The following is a 1122-nucleotide window of genomic DNA, read 5'->3' as shown; positions in this document are numbered from 1 at the left end:
CCCCAGGGGCACCCATGGGTGCTGGGTGGGGGGGGCCCAAGGTCGTTGTAGTGTGTGGTTCCCCCCGACTTTTTAGGGGTGTCCCATAGGGTGAGGGGGGTCCCCAATGTCCATCAGGGGTCCCGTAGGGTGCCTTGGGGGCACCCATGGGTGCTGGGTCACCCCAGTGTGATGGGTGGCACTTGTGGGTCGCGCAGGGTGATGAAGGCACAGCGGGTGCTGAGCACCCATGGGTGCTGGTGGCACCCAGGTGTGGGGTGTCCTTAAGGCTGTGGGTGTCCTCAATGTCATCAATGACCCCATTGATCCCGATGTCCCCATTGATGCCCATAGACCCCATTGTCCCCACTGATCCCAATGTCCCCATTGATGCCATTGTCCCCACTGTCCCCATTGATGCCATTGTCCCCATTGATCCCATTGATCCCAATGTCCCCATTTGATGTCCCCATTGATGCCTATAGACCCCACTGATGCCATTGACCCATTGATCCCGATGTCCCCATTGATGCCATTGTCCCCATTGATCCCATTGACCCCACTGATGCCATTGACCCATTGATCCCGATGTCCCCATTGATGCCATTGTCCCCATTGATCCCATTGACCCCACTGATGCCATTGACCCATTGATCCCGATGTCCCCATTGATGCCATTGTCCCCACTGTCCCCATTGATGCCATTGTCCCCCTTGACCCCATTGATGCCATGAACCCCACTGATGCCATTGACCCCATTGACCCCATTAACCCCCTTGATCCCATTGTCCCCATTGATGCCATGAACCCCACTGATGCCATTGACCCCATTGTCCCCATTAACCCCCTTGATCCCATTGTCCCCATTGACCCCAATGTCCCCATCAACCCTGATGTCCCCATCAACCCCGATGTCCTCATTGACCCCAATGTCCCCATCAACCCCGATGTCCCCATTGCCCCCCATGTCTCCAGTGTTCTCAATGTCCTCATTGCCCCCGTTGCCCCCAAGGTCCTCAATGCCCCTGATGACCTCAATGCCTCTGGTGTCTCCAGTGTCTTCATTGACCTCAATGTCCCCGTTGTCCTCGCTGTCCCCACTGACTCCAGTGTCAGGGCTCGAGCAGGGTGACGAGGGCAAAG

At 57.0% G+C, this 1122-nt stretch overlaps 1 protein-coding gene across 1 annotated transcript; it reads right to left on the bottom strand.

Annotated features, from left to right (window-relative positions):
* Positions 1-349: 349 nt before the first annotated feature.
* LOC104405033 (N66 matrix protein-like) lies at positions 350-1079 on the bottom strand (the record flags this gene model as incomplete). Its single annotated transcript, XM_010013628.1, has 2 exons — positions 350-458; positions 614-1079. Coding segments are annotated over 2 exons (575 nt in total), but the record flags the coding sequence as incomplete, so codon positions are not given.
* Positions 1080-1122: the final 43 nt, after the last annotated feature.

Source organism: Nestor notabilis, unplaced genomic scaffold (assembly GCF_000696875.1).
Source record: "Nestor notabilis isolate BGI_N333 unplaced genomic scaffold, ASM69687v1 scaffold32400, whole genome shotgun sequence".
Lineage (NCBI taxonomy): Eukaryota > Metazoa > Chordata > Aves > Psittaciformes > Psittacidae > Nestor > Nestor notabilis.
The sequence above is the reverse complement of the archived record's forward strand: the minus strand, read 5'-3'. Positions and strand labels throughout refer to the sequence as shown.